Genomic DNA, 21,485 nt, shown 5'->3' on the forward strand with positions numbered 1-21,485 from the left:
TGGCTTACAGTTTAAGATTAAGATTCCCAGAATATTCTAATTTTTTGAGATAGGATATTTGAGTTTTCTTAAGCTGTAAGCCATGATCAACAATATTAAAATAATAAAAGGCTTGCAATATTTCAGTTGATTTGTAATGAATCCAGAATGTATGACATTTTTGTAATTGTATTACAGAAAATCACAATATTCTAATTTTCTGAGACAGTCCTGTAATAGTCAGTCGACATGATACACTTGATGCAACCAATTAAATGTTTGTCACTAAAAATGGTTTCAATGATTTCAATGTCAGACAGCCTGATTTTGGATCTGACACCACACTGACACGAAACTGTTTTCATCTTTCTTTATTCAATATGTATAAAATACTTTAAAAGGTCACCAAAGATGTACAAATATGCAAAGTGAGTAGTTACATAATAAAAAACCCTCCATAATTCACAAAATGTGACAAAAAGAAAGAAGTGAGTGATTCACAACAGTTTAGTGTTGAAGAAAATGTACATGTAACTGGACTGTAACAAGTTTATCATCCTCCCTGCTAAACAGGCTGGCGTTGCCGTGGCGACGCCTGCCGGCCCTGTCACGCGAGATGCTGGCTGATTAAACTCTGAACAGGAAGTAGCGTGGTGACCGCGGCCCGCCAGGGGAGCTCAGCCCCGCCTGTAGCGGCCGCTCGGCCCGCCCGTCTGTCCGTCATCTGACGCCAGATCAAGCTCCGCCTCCAGCGAGCAGGAAACGGCGCCGGGACTCTTCGTGTGTCATGGAAGTTAAGAAGATCCGTATCAAAATAAATCGCTGTGTTTTTATGCAGAATTGTACTAAAATCTGATTAATCACATTTCTTTGCTTCTGTTGAGACGAGGTCTCTGGACCTGCGCGGGTCGGACCGGGCCAGTCCTGAGGTCACATGTCAGGGCACATGTTTGATCGCATCAGCGCCGCGCCCGACTCTTAGAGTTCTGGGGACGCGGCTTCTCTTAGGTCTCGTGGATTCGGTCCAGACCCGCTACGAGTCCAGGATCTCCGTCCAGCGTCTGTCCAGCCAGCCGTCCCTCCGTCTCTTGGAAAGGTCGCTGGCGATGGCGAGAGCTCCTCCCTTCAGGAAGCGGACGAAGTTCTCTCCCACCAGCGGGCCCATGGCGTACAGGCCCGGCCTGTCCGGCTCGTCGGGCCCGCCAGCCGCCTCCACCCTCCCCGTGAACGGGTCCACGTCGATGGGGTTCCTGCGGCAGGTGATGGGCTCGTCCGGGCTGATGCCCAGCGAGCGGCCGTTGTCCTCCAGGAAGGAGAGGTTGGGGTGGGCGCCGATCAGAACCAGCGCCTTGGAGACCTGGACCGCCGTGCGCTCGCCGGAGTCCGACTCCAGCACGCACTTCCGGTTGGGCTGGAACGCCACGACGCGGTGACGCGGGAAGCTGAGGTAGCCGGGGTAGGAGGACGGGGGGGACGGGGGGGAGCTGGAGGAGGACGGAGGGGGCGGAGCCGAGGACGGGCCGGAGCCGGGCTGGTGCTGCTGCTGGATCATCATCTGGTGGACCTGGAACCGAGACACAAAATGTAAAATTGTATTACTTGCATATAAAGCCCAAAACTGCTTAGCTCCGCATTATTTGCAAGATCTGATAGTGCCTTATGTTCCTGGCAGAGCTCTCCATTCTTGGAGTGCAGGTTTACTCCTAATTCCTAGAGTATCCAAATGTAGATTTGGAGGGCGGGCGTTCTGCTCGAACCAACTTCCAATCTGGGTTAAGGAGGCTGACACCACCTCCACCTTTAAAACTAAACTTAAAACCTTTCCGTTTAGCCTGCGGTCCCGGTTGTAATATTATTTTAATACTAGTATTATTTTGAGATTCAACAGCAAGTATTGGCAGCTAATGATGCTGTAAGGACCAATCAGCTCCCAGAATGCTGATAGAACTGCTTTCAGAAACATTGTGGGTCAGAATTACCAAACAGATCCAGGGAGGAAACAGAGACAGATGAAATCGGTTTTAGTTTTTCCCACGTTCCGTTTTTTTTTTCCATTTTCGGTCTATTTCGTTTTTAAATTTTTGAGAATTTGGTTTTTAGCATTTTATGCAAAGTAACCACAAGACAGTAAATAAAGTAATGAAATATAGACTATTTATGCAATTATAACTGAAAACTTTAAAGTTTAATTCAATTTAAACATACATTTATAGGCAAAAACATGGCACAAGTTATTCTTGTGTCCAACAAAACTTTCCTTTTTTGGGCATAAACAAAAAAATAACAAAAGTTGTAATGATGAAAAAAAAAAAAAAAAGAATTAATATGTGCACTTTACAACTCTGAGCACTAAAGCACTTTAAAGAGCAATGGGGCAATGTGTAACCTGCATCAGCACTTTTCAAACTCTAGCACTTAAGCACTTTGCACTTTGACTTTATGGTCACTTAATTACTGGCTTATCAATGGCAGCATGTTTTATTGATTAATGATTTCTATCTAGCTCAGTCGTGTTTTTCTAATGTTGTGCATTAATTTGCTACGGGGACGAATGGTGGAAATTAGCCTCTGGCTACAACCATGCATATTTACACTTGTGTTTATAAATATGTACGGTCCCTGTTCACAAATAAAGTAAATGGAATGTGAGAATTGATTTAGAATCGGCCTGTATCAGAGGGGGTCAGACTAACGGGTCCGGGCCGGCGCCGCTGCTCACCTTGTGGTACTCCGGGTAGAGCAGCTTGGGCAGCTGGTTGAAGATGAGGCCAGGGTCGGTGACGGAGCGGCGGAAGGCGTGGTACACGGGCGTGTTGAGGTGGTGGGCGGCCAGCACGGCGTCGGCCGCCGTCAGCCCTGCACCCACCACCAGCACCGGCTCCGACAGCGGGTCCAGCTCGCCGCGGGAGATGGCCGCCTCCAGCTCCCAGAAGGAGTGGCAGACGAAGGGCAGCGACTCGCCGTCCACGCCCAGCCGGGCCGGGATGTCGTGCGTTCCCGTCGCCAGCACCACGTTCCGGGCCAGAACAGAGAACGGCTCCTCCTCTGGGACCGCAGAACCGTCTAGAAGAAGAGGGAACAGAAATGCAGGGATTAAAGCAAAAAAAATATTTTTGACTGAAAGTTTTTTTTCAGGCCAGTTCATATTCCCATCTATGCGCTCACCAAACTTTAAGAATGGCCCCTTTCCTGCCGTGCCGTCACTTCCCAAAGGTTTCAAGTAAAAAAGTTAAATGCTGTATTAGTCCTTCTGTTTTTTAGTCACCATTTGAGTCGATCTGATGTTGATGTGGGTTAGTGTTATTAAAAATGTTTTTTGAGCTGTTGCCTGAATTATATCACTGTAAAATAACTAGTGGAATAATAATTGGCTGAAGGTGAATCATAGGTTATCTACCAGTTTATTATTATTTATTCGAAACATTATTCATAGCAGGCATCCCACTGCCCAAATCAGATTAGTTATAGTGCAGATGTTCATCATTACAGTACCAGAGCTTCAACTCAGCGTCAACTTACATTACCAAGACCAAGAACTAATTCAATGAAAAACACTGTTGTATATAGAGCAATTTCATCACGGAACACTCTTCCTTTAAATATTAGATGTATTCCAAACAAGAAATCATTCAAAAAACATGTTAACACTATTAACTCTCCAATCTAAAAAATGAATTATGTTATCATCTTGGGAACTATGATTTATTCTTTTCTTTTTCTTCTTTTCTTCTCTTTTTAATTTCAATTAGATCTGTGTATGTTTTGTAACTGGAATTGTATGTTACTGTGTATTGTTGTTTATATTGTACTTTTTTAAATAGGACCCCAGGAAGACTAGCCTGGCGTTTGTGCGTCGGCTAATGGGGATCCTTAATAAACATGAACATAATTTCACAATAATTATTGTGAAATAACTAAAAAATAAATAACTCAAATGGGCCTTTCAAAATCCATTTAAATTGCAAAAAGGAAGGAAATTGCAACAGCTCATGCAGCAAACAAATCATTTTAGCGTGTCTTATTTATTCTGTCACCACACACACAGCTGGACATGAAGCATAAGGCATTTTTCAGGAGTGTCATGACAAACCGTGTGTCCAATAACAGAAGAAACCAAACAAGCTATAATAAATATAGATAATATGAACTTCATTGAACTTATATAACATTTTGAAATTTAAGCTGAAATATCCAAAACACTGAACACTGGTTGTGCACGGTTGGGGGTGTGTATGAGTGTGTCCGTGTCTGTGTGTAACGTGTCTGGCGATTCAATGATCTGCAAGTTTTGCCAGCACACGGTTGACTGCCGGAATACTTTAATTCTGCATCCCTAAACATCAGCGGCCGTTCGTCCTCGTACCTCCCAGCACCTCGCCCTCCCGCCGCTGCAGTCCCGTCACCCTCCAGCAGGGCGGCGACCCCTCCTTGCTACCGGGCTCCCTGGTTACCGAGGTAACCGTGGTCCAGCAGGCGAAGTTCTGCTCCAGGGACATCTGGGACACGTAGTGCTGGTAGTAGGACGCTATCTCCGCAGGCGTGGCGCGATCGTTCCTCACGTTCCTGCCAGAACACGAGCAGCGAGAGACGATTTCAGCACAAAACTTTTAATTTGAATAACCACACAATAATTTTTTTACTTTAAATTGTCAGCTATTGACAAAGTACGTTCACACGTGGAAGATATTTGCTGCAAAAAATCGTTAAAGTTAAAAAAAAGAATAACACTTGTTTAATAATAATAAATTAATAGTAATCATTTTATTAATAATTATTTTTAATTATTTAATAATGTATTATACATAAATTATTTAATAATACATTATTTATTATAAATATCAATAATAATAATGATAATAATAGCTATTATGTATTTAATAATAATAATTATTATGTATTTAATAATAATAATTATTATGCTTTAATAGCACCTGAAGAAAGAAAGACTGAAGAAAGAAAACTGTCCGTATTCGCAGGTTTTTAAGAATTCCAGTCAAGAAAATACTGGCACTTATTGTTATTTGACAACATTTTGAAATTGAGCGGAAAAAACCCAACGAAAGTGAGCATAAAAACTTTAATCCGTGATATTCCCTTAGCGGTTTTCCAATAAACTTCAAAATCCTCCCTGAAGCACAAAAGCTCTTCCAAGGAAGCTATTTTTAATTTGAATAAAGGGCACATTCATTGTTTTACTTTAAATTATAGGCTAGAATCAGAAACAGTTTTATTGACAAAGACATTTGCTTCCTTGCACGTGTGAAACGGACAATATTTACGCTGCAAAAACTTGTTTAGAAGAAAGTTAATAAAAAACACCTTGTTTTTGCAGGTTTTTAAGAATTCCAAGAAAATATTTCTTACTCTGGTGGCAAAGTTATTATAGCTTTTTAATTTTTTTTATTTTCTTCTAATTTGTGTTTTTATTATTTTATTTATTTATTTTTTTTTTTATTTAAAAAAAAAAAGTTAGTTATTTGACAGTATTTTGAATTTTAGCTGAAAACCCAAACAAAAGTGGGCATAAAAACTTTATTCCTCGATATTCCCTAAGTGGTTTTCGAATAAGCTTCAAAACCCTCCCTGAAGCACAAAAGCAGAACTTTGAGGGACAGAAAGAGACGGGAGGGGCGGCGTCGCTGCAAACAGACCTGCGCTTGTCCCTCATCCACTCCTTCAGCTTGAGCCCGGGAAGCTCCATCCAGTCGGCCAGACTCAGCGTCAGCATGGAGCCCTCCATGGCCTGCAGAGATCACGCAGAAACGTCAGTCAGACGCCCGTCAGGACCAAAGCTCCCGGGTTAAAACACTCCTCCTATCCAGGGTTCATACACATTTTAACCAATACATTTCCATGACTTTCCCATGACTTGGCAAGTTTCCATGGCTATACATGACCTCTAAAACGTCAATGTATGAATGAAATATAGGAATAAAACTATGTAAAAAGTCCCCACAGTGGAGATCTAACGACAATTATGGTTTTATACAAAATAAACATTTGTTTAAACTAACACGGATATACCAGCACTATGTTGTAGTATATGTTTTATAGTAATCTAATATAACTGTAATAATAACCGATCTGCATGATGCGCAAGATGCTAGGCACATCACGCGTGAGACATTTCTATACGAAATATTTATTGATCAATTTTAAATCTACCTTATAGGCTGTTATTACTAAATGTTATCATTAAGTGAGAAAAATAAATTCCATGACTTTTCCAAAACTTTGGTGAACTTATGTTTCCAAAACTTTTCCAGGCCTTGAAAATGAAGTTTTCAAATTCCATGACTTTTCCAGGTTTTTTCAAAACGTATGAACCCTGCTCCTCGGATGTGAAAGCTCAGGTACGTACGTGCCAGGCTCCCCCGGGCGGGCCCTTCCCCAGCACCAGGTGGGGGACGGCCCGCTCCGGCTCGAACCGCCACTCCAGCGGCGACGTGTGGTCCAGCCCGAAGTCGCTGTCCGGCAGCAGCAGCGAGTCGAACAGCACGGCCACGGGGTTGGACGATCGGCCCTCCAGCCCCTCGCACAGATACTCCAGGTCCTGCAGAACCGCAGCCAGGCGTGGTCAGATTTCAGCGGCTCAGGCGAGCGTGAAGGCAGAAGTGCGGCGAGCGTTACCTGCTCCAGCAGCGACAGGTGGGGCTGCTCTCCCAGCTTGCTGTGCAGCAGCGGGTTGGGGTGCCACGCCTCGGCCGACAGGTAGGGGGTGTAGCCGGACAGCAGGTACGACAGGATGATCCCCGACGGGCCGTTACCTGGGAAACCAGAGGGAGTTCAGGTGAGTTCAGGTGAAGCTGGTACGTTTGCTGCAAAAACTCGTTCCAGTTAAAAGAATATTAATAATTGATATGAATCATTTAATAATAATAATAATAATAATAATAATAATAGTAACACGGTAGCACGTTTCAAGAAAATTGTCGGTTTTTGCAGGTTTTTAAGAATTCCAGTCAAGACAATACTGGCAAAGTTGTTGTTGCTTTTATTTTTTTTATTCTTTTAAAATGTATTTTTATATTTTTTTTTTATTATTTTCTTTACTTGTTTTATTTTATTATCACTACTATTTTATTATTATTAAACAAAGTGCTATTCTTTTTTTTAACTTGAACGAGTTTTTGACAGCTTCACCTGAAGATAATAATAATTTAATAATTATTAACTGTTATAATCATAAGTAATGGTATATTATTATTAATAAGCATTCATCATTTAATAATAATAATAATAATAATAATAATAATAATAATAATAAAATAGCACGTTGTTTCCTAGAAAATTGTCAGTTTTTGCAGGTTTTTAAGAATTCCGGTCAAGACAATACTGGCAAAGTTATTGTTGCTTTTATTTTATTTATTTTTTTATTCTTTTTAAATGTATTTTTATACTTTATTATTTTCTTTACTTGTTTTTATTTTATAATTTTTTTATTATCACTACTATTATTGTATTATTAATTAACAAAGTGCTATTCTTTTTATAACTTGAATGAGTTTTTGCAGCAAACGTACTCAATTGAAGTTCAGGTGAGTTCAGGTAAGCTGTCAAGGGGCTGATTCTAGTCTGTCTGGGTTTCCTGATCAATAAGAATCCACCTGCTGGAGCGGCGACCTCTGATTGGCTCTCTGCTACTTTTTTATTTAAAAAAAATCCCAGCTTTAGAAAAGTTTCGGTTCCCTTTAACTTCTTGAATTTGCAACTTCCCACATAAAAATACCTGACAACCACTTTTCTTGCAGTTTGGCGTTCCCTCTAGTTCCGGTTTGGGTTTTAACTCTGTCTGAAGCCGTTTTTCCACATTTCACACTTTTATGTTCTTACATAAGATGCAACAAAGACTGTAACTCATCTTCTCTGCAGCGATCCTTTACTGTGTTGTGTTATGCAATGAAATGAAAACACGCAGCATCTTACCGACGATCACCACGGGCAAAATCTCTGCAGGCAGGTTTTCCTTATCGTGAAGATCCATCTTTTTCTAGCTGTGAAAGACAAGAGAGACACCTTCAGTCATGTCATCGTGAAGCCGCTTAATCATTTTTGCATCTGCCAGCAGCGGTGACTCAGCTCCTTCTCAATCATGTCTGCACATTTTCTCCCCTTCATGTTCTCAAAGTTTGACATGACCTCAAGTAAACAAAGATATTCGATGCCAGGAGCTTCAAACCAGAGGAACCGGGTGTGAAAGTGCACGTCAGGCGGAGCACTCTCTCTCTCGGGTGTCCGCTGTAGGTTTTAAAACAGCTGCTTTTATTATTATTATGAGAACAAGTTCATGTGTTGCTGGGAAGTGGTGCAGTCTACTGTACATGTTGCATCAGGCTCATGCGCGACTCCCTGACAGAAGCCGGATCAGATTTCACCAGAACACGCATGTGCACGGACAAGTGCACGTCTTTCCCCCTCAGCTGAATCCATAGAAAAAAGAAAAAAACGTGGCTGTGTGTTAACCCTTTAAAGCCCCAGATATACTTGCAGTTCAGACGGCGTACGCATCATAGCCGCCACGCGTATCCTGCGTTCATTTGATGCGTCGACGTGCACGTTCTCAAAAAAGACACTGAACGCATACGCGACCTGCAGTAATTTGTTTTTGCATGTTAAACAGGAAGAGTTCCACTTACATATCCTGCATATTTTAGAGTTTTAATTAATTAAATTGTTTGGAAAAAAATCATAATAATCCAGTAAAATTGCGGAAATCTTCATAATTGACATCGCGTGTCATCAGGTTGGATTTTTCCACTCCAACTCCCGCGAAAAGTTAGGCGACGTCATTCCCCCGGGAAACTAGTCCGTTTGAATTTGCGCTCTTTTTCGTGCTTTTTATCAGAGATTTTCACTAAAGATTACTCAGCAACAACCCACACACACCATACACACAAGCCCACACACACACATTATGAAACGGTTTACCGTGACAAAGCTTTGGAGCTGATTTCAGCGCCGGATAAAGACGCGATATATAAAATCATATATCTCAAAAACTAAAGTATGAATTCATTCCAAATAAATCTGAAAGGCTTGTGTGTTACTTTTTTTCCATTGACAGATTTGAGGGATCTAGCTATGAGATTTCTGTATTTAGAAAAATATGTGTAAAATGAAAAAACGATTTACATTTGGTAGTTATTTGCACTTTTTAGCAATGTATTTATTTAGTATGGACTTGTAACATCCAGATGATTAAAGATTGGCTTATATGGGTTGTTTTGATGCATAGGTAATAAAAATACTCCATAAAATGGCAGAATAGCAGGCAGAAATGTAAACATGTGCTTGTTCTGTGGTAGGCCAGAAAGGGTTAAATAATCCTGCAGCTGCAGACCCCCTGATGCCGGATCTGACCCGGTTCCGACCCGGTTCCGGCCGCACCGGCATTCCTGAAGCTCCTGGGCGTCGAGAGTTTGCGTTTCTACGTCAAGTTGTCGTGACACGGTCAGACTGGAGAGGGCAGGGCGAGCCGAGGACAGCTGCCGCTGGAAAGTGCTGCGTCATGCTTACACAGGCCGACGCAGCCACACGGGAGAGGTTAAATAAGGACAGAAAAGGGAGGAAAGTGAGGTTCAACGCAGGGATAAAAGGGAAGAGAAAGAGAAGAGGAAAAAAAATGAACAAAAAAAAACAAAAAAAACGAAGTTAAGAGGCGACAAGTTGACATAATGGGGAGATAAAAAGGGGTTACATAAGAGGGGTGGAGGCTGGCGCTCAGCCCAGAGCCCAGACACGTAGCCCTGCAGGTTGTCAAGGGTTTCCTCGTGCGGTGATGGGATAATTAACTTCCTCCATTCTTTCTTTGGGACAAAATGTTTTATTTCTTTTTCCCTTCTCTCTCTCCCTCAGAGTAAAAGGCAAACCCAATGTTATCAGTAGTCCAAAACATTTTAAATTAGTTCTCATTGACGTAAAAAAAACTAAAAAAAAAAAAGGTTGAGAAATGTGAATAATTTGCACCAGACTACAATCAGCAGCAAAGATCACAAACATTCAGACTTGATTCCCCCCTCCTCTTTAGGCCAGCTGGAGGGATAGTTTACTGTAAACTGTCCTCGGTGGGAAACAATGCGTCCTGCTCTGGGTGGAGGCATCCACTTCAAACGAAGAGCCAAGAATAATTATAATAATAAAAAAAGAAAATGAGTCACGTTATTCTCTGAACTTTCAAACAAAGACTTTCTACACTGGGCTGTGGTTTAAGGGTAAAGGCTCGGATAAGGAAGCGGCTGAGGAGACATTTGGTCTCGTCCTGGTCCAGATCTGGCCGTTATCTGAGATCTGGAGTGATGCATTATGGGTGAGAGACTAAGTCCCCCCATCTAAGGCCACTTAAATATGGCTGCTGTTAAATGATATTACAAATAATATCTGGGTGTAATTATTAATAAAATACATAAATTATTGACTTTTATAGCCTCCACGCCGCTAGAAGATGGCACTATATCCATGTTGTTGGTGCTTTAATCAATGATAAAAACGCCCCCTAACCGCCGCCATGTTTCTTTTTTTTATTGGCGCTCAGTGTTGAAACTCTCCGTTGACAAAAAAGTAAAGAAAACGCATTGGCTGGTCTCCATTAAGCATGTTATTACCTCCTATCCATCTGGATAAAACTCTTTTCTTGGACATTTTTGCTCTGAACCCATCACTCGTCCAACTGTCATTGGTGTTTAAGGACATCTGAGATATAAATGGGCTGAAAAATTTGATTTTCTGCTGGATATTGATCCCACGTGACCAATTCTTGACTTTTATAGCCCCCAGGCTGCTAAAAGATGGCTAGGTGCACTACATCCATGTTGTTGGTGCTTTAATCAACGATAAAAACGCCACCTGACCGCTACGTTTCCTGGCCGCCATTGTTGTTGTATTTTCCATTTTTTCTTGGCACTCAGTGTTGAATAAACGTATTGGCTGGTCTCCATTAAGTATGTTTTTACCTCCCATCCCTCTGGATAAAACTCTTTTCTTGGACATTTGAGGTCTGAACCCATCACTCGTCCAACTGACATCAGAATTTGAGGCCATCTGAGATACAAATGGGCTGAAAAATTGGATTTTCTGCTGGATATTGGTCCCACGTGACTTGGGTTCGCCTATGCGTCTGGCCCAACACACCCATTTTGGTCCCATTCAAACAGTGATGGGCCTGAGAAGAAACCACGACCAGCAATCCTTACGGGGCCCACATGGAGACCATAGATCCCATCTGGGATTTTATTTTTGGGCTATTTAAATCTCAGATGAGCTCACATAAAAGTGTTGCTGGAAATGGGTTGATGTGCGACGTCCACATCCAGATGTAGTGGTGGAGCACAGAATTGGATCAAAATAGATATTTAAGCATCTTTGCACACTTCTGAAGAGATACGAGTCTTTCCAGAAACTTTGCTTTCATCTCAGAAAATAAAACTTTCTTCCTGGTAATTAGTTTGTTTTCTCTCCAATGTTGCTTCAGAGGAATGATCGCACCAAAGTGGAGCAATCAATTGGACCGAATTGGAATATAATTGACCTTGACTGTATTTATCAGGCTGCATTGAGATGTTTTTCTATGCTTTTTGCACAATGCGTCTCATCTACTGATACTGACAAGTATTCAAATATTTGTTTTTAATCAAGAGTTCAGATCAAACTGCACCCAAAAAGAGATAAATGAGAGAACTGCTTGTCAAACAAGTTTTTGTTTTTAACAAAACAAAATGCCAACTCGACTGTTGGTAGGGTGTCTCCACTTTCAACGCTGCAAAGTGAGCCGCATAATGCTTTAATGATAATTAATTACTGAAGGGCAAAGCTCATCTGTGTGCAGGTGAGCGCGACTTATTACCGGCACTGCTTTGACAGCAGTGACACAGCACCTGGTCCTTAACGACAACGATGACACAGCACCTGGTCCTTAACGACAACGATGACACGGCACCTGGTCCTTAACGACAACGATGACACAGCACCTGGTCCTTAACGACAACGATGACACAGCACCTGGTCCTTAACGACAACGATGACACAGCACCTGGTCCTTAACGACAACGATGACACAGCACCTGGTCCTCAACGACAACAATGACACAGCACCTGGTCCTTAACGACAACAATGACACAGCACCTGGTCCTTAACGACCACGATGACCGAGCACCTGCATCTGAACAATAACATCACCTGGTCCTTAATGACGACAATGACACAGCACCTGGTCATTAACGAGAACGACAGCACCTGTTCCTCCTGAAGATGATGCAATGCGACTGTTAAATGACATAATCACAAACTGCTCTAAAGAAGTTCAAGAATTGTCTTTTTTTTCCCCCACTGGAGGGGTTTACATACTTCAAACAATAATAAATAATAAAATAAAATAAAAATAAGCTCAATAACTTTTCTAGACTTGTTTTGTTGATAGAAATTAGTTATGTTTACCTGAAAAAGTGCACAGACTGATCAGCTGATTATCAGAATGACATTTCCGGTCTGATCATTGATCAACCTTGAGATTTAACCTTTATTTTCTTATTCTCAGTCATATCAAGTGAAAAGGTGTCCAAAAATAGTGTTTTTGGCATCAGTTGCCTGGTAGTGAACTTGCAGGCTATCACATCAGTTCCATCGCTGCAGGATATATTGTAAATGTATCAGCTTCGCAATAACATGCGCAAAACTAGTGTCTCAAAATAATAGAAACAAAATATATATTGTTCATTATTTGACAAAAGAAAACAATTACTTATTACCAAAAAAAGCAAGAACTCTTGTCTTCATTTACAGTTTTGCTAACAAACTGATTGCAAGGACAATGTCTGCAAAAATTTGTACAGAAGCGTCAGAGTCAACCGTCAGATTAAGATTTCACATAACTCTTATGCTAAGATAGCAGATTCCAGTGTTATCCATCTCATCTCTTCTTTTATGCAACACGCTGCCTGACTCTGCACCGACGCTGACCTGACCTTACCTCGCGGCCCATCTGCCACCGGCTCCGGCCAGGCGGCTAATGAGATCTTAACCGCCGTCGCCCCGGCGATGGACCGGAGGCCTGCTGGAGTTCCTGAAGATGGTTTAGAACAACGATGACTAAACTCATGCCGCACAAGCAATCACACGCTCACGTGTTGTTGTACCTTTGATTTCAGCGCTGGGAACATATTTCTGGCATTCACTTCCACCCCGAGGCGCTTCATGGATAACTTTCTGGGGCGGGCCATTTACTCTGCCACATGACACTGACTAATGCTTTTTTTACTAATAAAAAGTAGGTCATCAAGTCCTTTATTTCTGGATTTTATGTTCTGGACTTCTGTAATTCAGGTGAATGCAGAGAAACCACAATATTAATAACGAAGTAATTAATAAATACCACAAGCCACATCCCCAGAGGAATGTAAATTATACCAAGGATGCAAACGATTGCAGAACAACGAAAAGGAAGAACACTCAAAGTTTTAAGTCATTTTTCTACACTTCCATATTTAAAAAAAAGAAAAAAGCTATTTTACCAACATTTAACTGCAAAAGTATGGACATGTACCTGCTGTTATCAGGAGGGATCTCAACATGACAACCTGAGAAAACCTGTTTCACCCCAGGATGATATTACTATTTACACATCAATATATAATATGTATTGGTATTAATACCCAGATGGTTTTCAGCCACCTGATGTGTAATTCAAGCTGGTTGGATTTAAAGTACAAGCTTTTCAGATCTGAACTTTATGTAACGAATAATTAATGAAAAGTGAAGTTATAAGAGAAACAAAACTACACAGTAAATTTGATATGTTTGAACTATTTGAACTGTATTTAAATATCATATTATATACACTTATTTCTGGCTTTGTCATCACTGAGAGGCATCGCAGGTCCGTCCTCCCCGCTGCCATCAGACTCTACAACCAGCCTGCTCTCAGTAGTTAATGGACAATAACACGTGCAATAACAATAACAAGATGTGCAATATCCGTTTGTCTACCTCACACACATTCTACCTGCTCTTTTTGCACTGTTTTTTGTCTTTTTTGTCTTTCGCACTACTTTATTTCCATTGCAATGTACTGTATATACTGTGTATATTTTGTAATTATATATTTTTTTAACTTTTTTTCCCCCTCCCCTGCATGTGTGTGTTGAGTGTACTGCTGCTGAACAAAGTGAGTTTCCCCACTGAGGGAGAAATAAAGGATTATCTTATCTTATCTTATCTTTAATGTTCTGGACTTCTGTAATTCATGTAATGCAGAAAAACCACAATTTAAAAAACAAATTCATCAATACCACAAGACACACCCCTAGAGTAATGTAAATTATACAAAGGATGCAGAACAAGGAAAAAGGAAGAGCACTTTAAGCTTTAAGGTTTTTTTCTACACTTCCATATTTAAAAAAAGAAAGAAAATAAAAAAGGCCATTTTACCAACATTTACAACTGCAAAAGTATGTTGCTGTTATCAGAGGAGGGATCTCAACATGACAACCTGACAGTACCTGTTTCATCCCAGGATGATATTACTATTTACACATAAATATATAATATGTGTAATTCAACCTGGTTGGATTTATAGTATAAGCTTTTCAGATCTGAACTTTATGTAATGAATAATTAATGAAATGTGAAGTTATAAGAGAAACAAAACTACACAGTAAATTTGATATGTTGAACTGTATTTAAATATCATATTATCTCACGCAAACGTTGTCAGAACTCTGCATCTCCTTTAATTCTGTCAAATGAGTTTATTGTCTAAATTTAGCCGGAGACCCACGCAGGGTCCTGCAAGGGAAGGCTGATTTATGGTTCCGCGCTACACCGACGCAGAGCCTACGGCGTAGGGTACGCGGACTGCGCAGCGTACGGTGTGCGTCACCGCGTACCCCTCGCCATAGGTTCTGCGTCGATTTAACTTGGAACCATAATTCAGGCTTGACTGGACATGAATCTGGTCTGCAGGCTGGACCCGCGGTGGGGGGACCTGCGTCACACTTCATAACACTTATTAACACTAAATAACACCTAATAACGCCGCATCGGCTCCTTTATTAAGCCGGCTGCGCGTCTGCAGGAATAAAAGCCCCGTTACTCACAGATACGTCCCGGTTATCCGGTTATCGGTGTCCTTGCGGAGGAGACAGGGATAAACAGTATTTCTTTCGCTCCTTCTTTCAGGTGCAGATGTCAATCTGACATGTCGCAGAGGATCAGACCGCTTTTTCATCCACTATTTCCGCACATGTGCTTCACAAAGCTGCTGCAGTTCTTTGAGAGCCGCACCGATCGGTGGTTATATAGACCTGAGTGGCTGTGACCGCCAGCCAATCAGAGCAAGCCCCGCCCCTCCGGTCCGACCTAAGCCCCGCCCCCTCGCTCTGGCGTAAGACACAAAGATCGTCTATGAAGACAAGATGGAGAAGAGGCGTAATAGACAGAGATCGTCTATGAGAGTAAGATGGAGAGAGTTTGAAGGTTGTTTTTTTTTATTGAACACAACTTTTTAAACAAGAAAAACACACTTTATACAAAACTGCTAGTAAAGGAAATATAATAAGAAAAAAGAACATCTTGAAGGTTTTATGAACAAGAGACATATAAACAAAAATAAGATAGACAAGTAAAGTCAATACAAAGGAACAGTAAGGCATTTTAAAGCAAATAACATCGACATTTCAGAAAGAGACTTAAAATAAAAGATACTTTGATATATCGGTTAATCATTTTTTTGCAGAGTTATTTGACTTAATATTTTTTAAAGAAACAAAAAACTTTTGAAATCATTTATAAAAAAATTGAAAGAGGGCTTCATTTTTCTCCACTTACAACAATGTACAGTATGTGATATTCAGCCAGTAAGAGAATTACATTAACCAAGAAGGACACTGATTTGTCAATAGTATCTATATAAAAAATAATGTTAACGAATTCTAAATTTGGAATGTCATTCATTTTTAAAGATAGCCAATTTCTAATTTCATGCCAAAATTTTTTTGAGAAACTTTTGAGACAGGACCCAATAAAAACATGTGATCAAGTGATTCTTCCGATTCATTGCAAAAAACACAGGGGTCAACTTCAAATTTAAATCTATGTCTCAAGAATTCAGCGGTTGGATGAGAGTTTGAAGGTTTACACATGGAGATATTCATTTCTTTCTTTTCTATTCTCTTTCAAAATTAGACTTTATTTTATATATATATATATATATATATATATATATATATATATATATATATATATATATATATTATTATTATAAGACTTTCGTAGATCAACTCAAAGCATTTCTACCCTTACAAAAACTAACCTTGGAAAAATACAATCGTGGCCATCTTTTTCAAGAATTTTGGTTCCCATTATTCTCTGGTTTACAGATCATTGTACGCTGAATGCTGTTTTATTGCTGTCATTTACTTTATGTATCTTATGTATCTGTAGGTATTTGAGTTTTGATGCACCTATTGTTATTTGCTGATGTTATTTTCCATATTTTTATTCACTTACTTATTTTTTTTTTCTTTATTTATTTTATGTATTTATTTTTTGTGTATGTTTTTGTGCTTTTTTGGGGGGGTGGGGGTAGGCGGGAGTAGGCACACGCACACACACAAGAAAATTGTAAGACCTACCGTCATTAAGAATGTATCTGATTGTTTTTCTTTTGTGAAATAAAAAGATATTAAAGAAAAAGATCAGACTTTATTAAAAAATGAACAAGTATATGTGGAATATTTTTTTATGTAAAGTGATTACTCGGCTCAATTTCTTTTTTTTCTATTCTCTTTCAAGATTAGATTTTATTAAAAAATGAATAAGTATATGTGGAATATTTATTATGCCGGTGGTACATACCTGAAAATAAACAGAAAATAAAGAAGAAAAAAGTGATTACAGCAATGAAATTCTGGATTGACATTGTTTTTTTTACTACTGTTATTTTAGCAGATGCTTTTATCCAAAGTGACATACATCTGAGAGAACTAACACACCATTTTGCCCAGGCAGCAATTAGGGTTCTCCAGACCCGAGCCACCTCTGTAGCCACTAGACTACCACTCCCCTTTTTAGGGATTTCTGTAGTTTGCCATAGTTTGTTTTGAGTTCAGACTTTATTAGTACTTTTTTGCAGGAATGGTTAATATTGGGTTTGGATGTCATGATGAATAATCAATCATTTCAGCAAGCACCAAAATGCATACCTGGTATGTCTCAACAGGAAGGAAGGAAGGGAGGGAGGGAGGGAGGAAAGAAGGAATCAGGCTTTATTGTTTTACAATATAGAATTAACATACCTGTCCAGGGTGTACCGCTGCCTTTCACCTGAAGAAAACGGGGATAGACTCGTGCAGAGCCATGTGAGCCTTAATAGCAATAAAGGGATGATGGATCATGGCTTAAAATGTTACACCCCTTTAGCAACAGATGTCATTTCCAGAGTTGCATAACCTTCAAGATATGCTCCTGATGGTGGACTTCCAGGTACTCTAATCTAAAGTAGACTAAGTAGAGAAATAATTTAGACCAGAAGTGTAACATACTCTCAGACCACTTTGTCATTAATCATTAATTGTTCATGTTATAGGACTTTGTGATGCAGCTTCAAGAATACGGACAATGTGGCGCAGCATTGTTGACCAGTGCCGCTTTAATCTGAAATTAGTTATATTAAAGTGCATTCATTTTGAAAAACATTGAGAATTTTTCATATAAGAATAATAATAATTCATAAAACAAGCTTCCCAGTGCGCAAAAAGACGTCTAAACAACGTCTTTTTAAGGTCGCAGTTTGACGTCCCAGGAGGGTACAGGAATGTAACGCCAGATGACGTCTTTTTTTTACGTTCTTTTGACGTCGGGTATCAACGTCACCAGGACGTCCAGATAAGGGCCAATTCTAGTCCAAAACAGGTCATTAGGGACGTCTTCCTAACGTCTTTTTCGACATTGGAATGGACGTCTTTTTTTTTAACGTTCTTTTGACGTCGGGTATCAACGTCACCAGGACCTCCAAAACAGGTCATTAGGGACGTCTTCCTAACGTCTTTTTTCGACATTGGAATGGACCCCCCCTCCTTACCTCAGTAGTGCAGGCATTAAAGGACTACTCTAACAGAACCATAATTTGCCCATTATCTACTCTGCCTCATGACTATGGATACCCTAAAACACTTTTTTAATTTCAAAAAAACAATTTCAGATTCCGGAGACAGCAGCTGTTTGGATATGGCAACTAGCTACAAATGGTTTCCATAACACCATTGTATGAAAATCAGCTGCTGTTCCCTGAATCTGAAATTGTGTTTAGAAATTTCAAAGTGTTTCAGGGCATTCATAGACATGGTGAGTAGATAATGGGCAAATTATGGTTCTACATTTGAGGAATCCTTTTAATGTATTCTACCCAAAACTCCATTTGCTAAAGGAGATCACCATAGACAAACAGGTCACCTCTTACCCATAGGCTGGTTAAATTAAGATTGTCGATTTTCAAAGCAAAGAGTTAAACACAGTTTAACACCCAGCAATGGTGGCATTTTAAGAGAGTTCTTGAAAAGTAAGACTTGAACAGTAAACAAAGCCAATCTTCAGACAAATGCGACAATCTCACCCATACCAGACTGAAGTTCCTTGATGCTCCATGTATGCAAACAATACAAAATAGCATTTCATGAGAATTATTTTGACTGCATTTTCAAAAGAAATCACAATTCAGTATAATCAAAATTCACTGCTTTTTAGAGAGCAATAAAATAGGAACATTTTTTTTCCATTTTTAAAACAGAGCATGCAATACAAAGTAAAATTCAAATAGTAACTGTCACAGCCTGGCTCATACAGCCATGACAAGGAGGGAGACACACCATGATAAGGAATAAAAAAATATGTTTATTAATAAGAAACGACAACTTAAATAAGTCCAACAAAAGATTACAAAACATGGGATGTGGATGTCAGTAAAATAAGCATGAGGTGCATGTTGTGTGAGTGGAGAGTGGAGATGTGTGTTGTAGGATGCAAAACGAAACAACAGGATAAAAAAGGAAACTAAGGCTGCCACATCACCGACCAGGTGCCTGCAAGTGAAGGAAGAGAGAGAGAGTATGAATAACCGGCGTTCTACTGAACATTCAGTAGAATTTTTTTTCCAAAGCATTACAATAATAAATATATTCAAAACTTTCCCATTTTAAATGGAGAACACAAATAAAAAATGGTAACAATCAGTAAAATCAAGATGTTACATAGTTTTAGTAACATTTATCATTCCAACACAATAATAAACACAAAAAAAGCAACACTACAACCCTGTAACAGCTAAAGACTCAATAGAAATGATCCTCAAATACAAAAGCTCTCTGTTTATATATACATAGCATGCAGGACAGGCGAGGATGACTCCTTTCCAAACTGTATGGCAATGGGCTGCCCGATGTACTGTAAACATGCACCTGTGTATATGTGTGTGTGTGTGTGAGAGTGAGTGAGTGAGTGAGTGAGTGAGTGAGTGAGTGAGTGAGTGAGTGAGTGAGTGAGTGAGTGAGTGAGTGAGTGAGTGAGTGAGTGATCCTCAGTGCAGAATTTGCTGTCAGGATCTAGGATAACCTCGCCTCACTGCTGACGTCTCTGTGGTGCATGCTTCAGATGGCCAGCGCTGGTTTGCTTGATGAGGTCTTCTGTTGCCGCCTTGTTGAACCTCATACCTCCTTCTGCAAGAGTAGAAGACAGTGACATTAAGAAATCTGCCATCAAATGAAAGGGTCGACATTATAGCTAAAAAGTCCTTAGAGCAGGAAAGTGTAAAAAGAGTCGCAGTCAGCATGGGAGAATGAATCAGAGGGTAGAAATCCATTTCTCTTTACAACTGAATGTTAGGTCAGTTCCATTCAGCTCTTCTTCCAGAAAAGACTTAGTGAAGTTCTGCAGAATGAGGTTGGGTCATTGTGGGCTCAATCATTATTTACACATAGTGGGAAAACATCCGACTGGGTTACAGTATGTGGATGTGGGGATCCTTTTGAATAAATTTGGGATCATTTCTTTTTGTTTATTTACTTGTTTTGGCCCTAAAGGAGAACCATCAGCTATTGTGGCTAAGGAAGTGATTCGTTTCTTGCATGAAACTGGACTGTACGGTCGGATCAAAAGATGCTTCAACCCTATTGACTAGACACATTTGCAGATTTGCAAAACTCACCATGCGTTCAAAGTTACTGTTGTCAATGAGATGCACTTCCTCCTCGTCAAACTGCTCCATGGTCTTCATCCTGACGATGTTACCGACGTGTGCAGATGTTTGTGGAGAATCTTTTTTTTCTGAAACACTGAAACAATCCCAAGATTATTACGATTAGAAACAATCGCAAGATTATTGAGATTTGAATACGACTCAAAAAGGAAAGATAATTAAATGTTAACCCATTGATGCCTGGTGCATGCCATGGAAAAAGGAAAAGACTGTTAGTAATACGTAATTATTTACAAATACCCATGCAAAACAGAAACATCGTAAAAAATGACACAGTAATGCTTAGATGAATTATCTTTTTAACTGTACAGTTCTCTTTTTTTCTCAAGGTAAGTATTTTCATACATTTTTCACACATTTAATAAACCATGAATTATGGTATTTATTTATCCGTTTACCAGATGAAATAAAATTAATTTCAACACTCTTTTTAACCATTGCACACGTTATGTATGAAATGAACTGAAAATAACAAAATGCACCTTTAACACACATTAAAATAATACATTCAAGACTTCAGAGTATCTGCCTTGTTATGAATTAACTTCTTTGGCAGGCTTTAACACACACCTCATAACAGTGCATCTCAGAATAAAATAGAAAATACAGACAGAGCGCAGCAAAATAAATAGCTAATAGATAATCCGAGCAAAATAATGGCTTTACCTCTTAACACACACAGTGAAAAGTAGCCGTAAGTAAAATTTCGTAAAAAAAGTTTTTTACAAGTTCACCGGCATTTCATGCACACATGCACCATGTGGCTACTGCTGTTAGCATTCGCTAGCTAGCGCGAGCTAGCTCGCTCAGGTAACTCACCAGTCTCTGCCGAAAACAACTCACAGGTCTTCAAACACTTCTCCGCTTCCAGTAGGTATAGTTTCCAGAGTTTTTCTTTGCTCCTAAGTGAGTTAACAACCGCTATTGTGACTTTCTTCTATATTTCGCATCTGCTCGTCATTGCTGCATGTCTGGGCGCATTCTCTCGCTCTCGCTCTAACTCTCGCGAGACCAGGTGGAACTCTCGCGAGAATGGGGTGGAATTACCATGAGAGCTACTTTCTCTCACAAATAATATTAAAATTGGGTGTGTGCAAAATAAATATAATTACAGATTAATAACCGAATGAGAGTTAATAAATAAAATAAACATTTTCAAAGAAACAATAATATTACCAGTCCCAATTTTCTACTGGGTTTTATATATATATATATATTCAACTATCGACTGGGTTACATAAACAATACAAGATATATTCTTCTTTA

At 39.8% G+C, this 21,485-nt stretch overlaps 1 protein-coding gene and 1 long non-coding RNA gene across 3 annotated transcripts; both read right to left on the minus strand.

Moving 5' to 3' along the window:
* Nucleotides 1-334: 334 nt before the first annotated feature.
* LOC133449249 (oxidative stress-induced growth inhibitor 1-like) lies at nucleotides 335-15,225 on the minus strand. 2 transcript variants are annotated; one of them, XR_009783019.1, is made up of 9 exons: nucleotides 15,067-15,225; nucleotides 7,906-7,973; nucleotides 6,610-6,746; nucleotides 6,341-6,532; nucleotides 5,631-5,722; nucleotides 4,343-4,542; nucleotides 2,699-3,042; nucleotides 844-1,543; nucleotides 335-755 (listed from the first exon to the last, which is right to left on the minus strand). XR_009783019.1 is itself a non-coding variant. In XM_061728380.1 (8 exons), exons 2-8 carry the CDS (start codon nucleotides 7,961-7,963, stop codon nucleotides 1,013-1,015), a joined length of 1,554 nt encoding a protein of 517 aa, XP_061584364.1. In that variant the 5' UTR covers nucleotides 7,964-7,973; nucleotides 15,067-15,225; the 3' UTR covers nucleotides 335-1,012. The 2 variants fall into 2 exon arrangements, 1 of the variants encoding a protein (XP_061584364.1); XM_061728380.1 differs by having other exon boundaries at nucleotides 335-1,543.
* A 3,657-nt stretch (nucleotides 15,226-18,882) lies between these two features.
* On the minus strand, nucleotides 18,883-21,218 carry LOC133449250 (uncharacterized). Its single transcript, XR_009783020.1, has 4 exons — nucleotides 21,039-21,218; nucleotides 20,169-20,295; nucleotides 19,577-19,680; nucleotides 18,883-19,047 (listed from the first exon to the last, which is right to left on the minus strand). It is a non-coding gene; the product is annotated as an uncharacterized LOC133449250 (long non-coding RNA).
* Nucleotides 21,219-21,485: the final 267 nt, after the last annotated feature.

This window comes from Cololabis saira, chromosome 8, assembly GCF_033807715.1.
Source record: "Cololabis saira isolate AMF1-May2022 chromosome 8, fColSai1.1, whole genome shotgun sequence".
NCBI lineage: Eukaryota > Metazoa > Chordata > Actinopteri > Beloniformes > Belonidae > Cololabis > Cololabis saira.

What these genes read in the sequence shown, in the direction of transcription:
- LOC133449249 (XM_061728380.1), bottom strand. Translation starts at nt 7,963, where the DNA reads ATGGATCTTCACGATAAGGAAAACCTGCCTGCAGAGATTTTGCCCGTG. An exon ending in CGCCCGGGGGAGCCTGGCAC is followed by an intron (nt 5,723 to 6,340) that starts GTACGTACCTGA and finishes TGATCTCTGCAG; the next exon opens with GCCATGGAGGGCTCCATGCT. An exon ending in TCTACCCGGAGTACCACAAG is followed by an intron (nt 1,544 to 2,698) that starts GTGAGCAGCGGC and finishes TCTCGGTTCCAG; the next exon opens with GTCCACCAGATGATGATCCA.